Below are 4,896 nucleotides of genomic sequence, written 5' to 3'. Positions count from 1 at the left end.
GATTGGATTCTTCAATATCTTTCTAAGCGTACACAAAAGGTTCTTTTTAAGTCTTCATTTTCTAAGACCATCCAAGTCACCTCTGGAGTACCGCAGTATAGTCATTTGGGTCCATTGCTATTCACTTATTTTATAAATGATCTTCCATTGGTAGTGACACATTCTCGTGTGCTTATGTGCGCGGATGATGAAGCTTTAGGTCAGTTTTGGCTGCTTCAGAGTTGGTGTGAAACCAACCTATTAAACCTTACTGGCTCTAAATGTAAAGTTATGTCTTTTTATAGATGCACTCTATACTTAGCAACTTATTATCGACAGTGCAGTTAGATATTATCAATGACTTCGGTGTTCTTATGGACCATAAATTAACTTTTAATCCTCATATCAGTTTGCTATCATACTCCAGTAGGCTTCTTTTAATCAATCTTCCTTCTAATGCTTGGTGCTATCTGTATTCACAAACTTTTAATAGGTGAAATAGACTCTCCTGAGCTATTTAACCAGTTAAGCCTATCTGTAACCAGTAGACCTACTAGAAATTTTACTCCTCTATCCTTAAAACACTGAACTTCTAACTATTCCTTGCATGAACCTTTTCGATTTCGATATTTGTCACCGCGATCGTGCCGTCCAATATACGGCTGCGCCCAGCGGTCGGTCGGGCGGGAGGTGGACAGCTTTCTGTTTGGGCTCGCGCGAAACAGGCTATGTCCTCTTGTCGTATGGGCCACTTTTACGTACATCGCATTGTACGCGTCAACGTCCAGACAATGTACATATATGGTCGCAATGTGCGAATGTGTGGGAATTCAAGTACTTAGCCATAAGACTAAAGACACCTCGGCTGAAAAACACGCCGCAGGAATAAGGACGAAGAAAAGCGCATGCATATTTTGCTGTAGATTGTGCGTTGGTAATTATTAATAGGTTACTTGACTATAGGTAGAGCTAATTTTAGGTAAAAGTAAAAAATTGGTTACTTAAAGTTATCATTTACTTGAAGTTTTTGGACTTTGCTGTTTACCTTTATTGATTGCGAATCAGAAAATCAGAGTTACGAATATGCTACGAATTTCTCCTATGCATTTCAAAATCAAGTGTGTCAAAATTTACTTTAAATTCTGCCTACCAACTTACTCGGCCAGGATAAACAAAAAGGGATGACACACATTGTTAGGATGTACATTGAAGGGAATATGTTATAGAAATTCAATTCTTTCGGAAGCTGGGACTAAAAGATGACTGCCAAAACAACGGATGGGGAAATACGAATGATGCAAACACGTCGAGGAGGTTTTTAGGATACGATAAAAACATATTTAATGACAGATGTGAGTCATGAAATCATTAAAAGGTTGCCTGTTTTCCTAAACAAATTGCAGGGAAATAATAAATGGTGCAAAATTTGCAGAATATGCATCGAAAGCAGCTCAACTATTGACTGTGTTGTATCCGCAAAAAAGATACATAGGATTTCGGCTTACGGAAAGGGTTTAATAAAGTGTCAGTGTTTACCAATTGAAGAGTTATCCGAAGAAGCACAGGAATGTAATACCAAGGACTACAAAAGGTTCACATGGTGGCAGCCTCTGGGTCCCATTTATTGCATCGCTTAAACACGTGAAAGTATCATGAAAGGATTTGAAAAATAGCAACTATAGTTTCGAAATGTTGAGTTAATTAGATATTGATGTAATTATTACTGATTACTGATTATTTTGATAAAAATCAGCCATCAATAGCAATTATCTGTTGACTTTTGATGATGAAGAATATATGTGAATACTTTATGAAATCAGTTGCTATCCCTGATACTTAAGAATAAGAAGAAGGTTCGCATCAAAGTTCACAGGGGAGGGAGGAGAAGTTTTCAAAACTTTTGACTTTGATTGTTTCATTATATGGTCGGTATGATAAGATATGCCTGAGTTATAAAACCACTTCGTCTTCTTGCCTGCTCCGTTTTTTATAATCTTCAGAGTTGGTTCTAAATATAAAGTTATATCTTTTACCAGATGCTCTACGCGACACGCTAACTAATTATTTTAACGATACTCCCTTAGAATGATAAGATATTATCAGCGTCTTGGGTGTACTTATGGAACATAAATTAACTTTCAATCCAATCCCATGAAGGGTTTCCAACCTCATAAAGTATGCATATTCTTAATTATCCTTAACAGCAGAGTGGAACTAGCTATGTTCGTCCTTTTGCCCTTCCGTGAACAACTATCACGGACTCTAGTATTTCACTCTTTGCATGTTATAGTAAAGTCGGCTTTTAAGCTAGAGAATCAAATAATTCATCATTTTCTTGTCACCTCAGTTTGCTATGCTAGGGATACTTTCCAACACGAATTTTTACAAATTTAAAATATTGCAATTATGGCTGAGTCAAACACAGATATAAAGATTGATCCGTACGCAAGCACAGCAGCGATATCAATTCCTTCGTTTGAACCCCAATCGGAAGAGTCAGACACTTCGCATTTATCACAGACTGCAGTTCGCATAACATCCGAAATGATCTATAATCTGGACTGCGAAGCATTGCGTCAATTGGATAAGGCAGAGGATAGTCTGTCAGTCGGACAGCCAGCTGATGAGAAGAGTTACTCTCCACAGCTAATGATTTTGTATGAAACAGGCGACATCAATAGTGCTCTGTGGATCTTAATTGATTCCCTGCATGATCCATTTAATGCGAGAGCAGTGGCCACTGTTCTTATTGAGGAGGGAATAAGGCAAGAGTTTGAGCAACGTGTTATTGCACAAATGCGGCCCCTGACAGATGCTGTGTCCGAGCATCCGAATTATTTGAGAATGTTACAGCGATTGCAGGAGTTAAATGTGACCACTATAGTGGCTGAAGAGAACGATGTGGTTCCTCCGATGGCTTCGCCGGTTTTAGTGTGCGATTGCACACATGATGTGCTTGGCCTTGGCGCAACCGATGGTCCCACTGGGGCCATTACCATGCACTCCTTTAGCTCCACAATGCAAGCCATTGAAATCTACCAAAGGGACACAGTTCCATACTCGTCGTCTTGCATTTGGAATGAAACTTTTCAGGGATCGTATGACTTGGTGGCTTCTATCAACTGCAAGCTATTCTTCATCAATTGCAATAAGGTCGACTTGTCACCCATTTCCAGATCGTTCCAGGCAGATGATACAAACGTGGTTATAGCTAATGGATTCCATTATGAAACTTTGCGCATCTACGAACAGCCCAAAGTGATTATATTTCCAATCAGACACCAGATTGTGAATAAGCCAGACGATAAAGATGACGACAAGGGCTCGACCATATCATTTTTGGACGAATAACGATTTTAAAGCCAAAAATATTCTTTCAATAAAAATTTGAGCAGTTATTTTTAGATGTTTATGTTAATTGACATTGACGATAAGCTCTCGAAGATGATGGCACCTGTCAACGGCCATAACACTTGGGTAATAATATATCTTTGGTTTCTTTTTTAGGTCCCCTTAACGAGTCCGCATTATGTAAATACGATTCGCAGTTGCAAAACAAGTTCCCAGATATGACTAAACGATACACTGAACAAGATGAAAAGAGTAACATATGAAACAAGTTAACTGTATAATTTCATCCTGTGCAAAAGTCTGATTAATGTGGGGAGAAAAGAGTCTCCCACAGTTATCACTATTCTCAAATATTTAGTGAGCACAATAGACGCTGTATCTAGTCATCGCGATGGAAAGCTATATGGTCCGAACCGACTTCTTGGAATCTTTTGGTGTATATGCAAAGTTAACCCAAACATTTACGATGTAACAGCTCGGAATTTACGATCGCGCCACATCCACAATATCGCCTCTTTCCTCAGCTGACCAATAAAACCAACAGTTTATTGCCAGTAATGTGTGACTGACGCCAACGCTAAAATGTCAATTAAGTCAGAGCCAAAAATAAACGCTGCCGACTCGTCAATACAATTATCAGTTATTGTTATTTTCCTTTTTTTACGCATCCAAATATGGATGCCTTCAAGAGCTTTAATTCTAATTGCAGTTGCTCACACTCTCAGGTCTTCGTCAACATCCACGTCCTCGTGCTCATCCTCTTGTTCTATTCCCTGTCCCCATCTTTATTGTATTTCATCCTTGTTTTAATTTTATAATGAAAATATGGTTGGAATTATACATACATATATCAAAATGCCCGTAAAATGTCTGGACCAAGCTGACTGACATTGATGTTGACATTGACAAGCAGCACCGGGTGTGGGATTTGAAATGTTTCTGGCATTGTCGAATTGGAACTCTTACTGGCCACATAAAATAGAATGAAATGGTTTATAAAGTTTGTAAAAATGTATTATGATTTCTCTTTTTGTGCTTTATCCCTTGAAAATTTTAAAATATGTATATTTTTTATATATACTTGTGGGGATATCTTCAATTCAGCCAAAAGATAAACACGCTTAAACCACGGATCGTGGCCTTTAATTATTTGTTATTTAGTGAACATCGCATTTTTGTGGTGGCCAAAAATAAGTGATTTTGTTTTTACGAGAAACTTAATTGTAAAATTTTCAATTCAGTTCAGTTAAGAAAGTGAACTCCGTTGACCAAGTCTCACATCTTTTGCGGCACCCAAGTCTCACCTCAACCCATTTTATCCCGCCCTGTGTCCATCATTTGCTTTTGTCTTTCGGTTTGTTTGCAGACACTAACAGACCAGGACACACAGCACACAGCATTTCTTGCACAATCCTTGCCATTCATGCCCAGTACCGCCCATTCGACCCTGCAGCTGTCAGTCAATGTGTCGTGTCACAGTGTCTCTCCATCTGTCTGTCACTTGCATGTCTGTATGTCTATTCTACGTGACATCAGCCGAGCGAGCGGGTGCATTTCTGTTCCAGC

The 4,896-nt window shown here is 38.8% G+C and overlaps 1 protein-coding gene across 1 annotated transcript; it reads left to right on the top strand.

Annotated features, from left to right (window-relative positions):
- The first annotated feature begins 2,523 nt into the window (after positions 1-2,523).
- On the top strand, positions 2,524-3,330 carry LOC137587217 (uncharacterized). The gene has a single exon (XM_068303545.1). The coding sequence runs from the start codon at positions 2,524-2,526 to the stop codon at positions 3,328-3,330; it is 807 nt and encodes a 268-aa protein (XP_068159646.1).
- The last annotated feature ends 1,566 nt before the right edge of the window (positions 3,331-4,896 follow it).

The sequence above is a fragment of the Drosophila tropicalis genome, unplaced genomic scaffold (assembly GCF_018151085.1).
Source record: "Drosophila tropicalis isolate 14030-0801.00 unplaced genomic scaffold, ASM1815108v1 contig_1009, whole genome shotgun sequence".
NCBI lineage: Eukaryota > Metazoa > Arthropoda > Insecta > Diptera > Drosophilidae > Drosophila > Drosophila tropicalis.
The sequence above is the reverse complement of the archived record's forward strand: the minus strand, read 5'-3'. Positions and strand labels throughout refer to the sequence as shown.

Coding starts and splice junctions, on each gene's coding strand:
- LOC137587217 (XM_068303545.1), top strand. CDS start 2,524: ATGATCTATAATCTGGACTGCGAAGCATTGCGTCAATTGGATAAGGCA.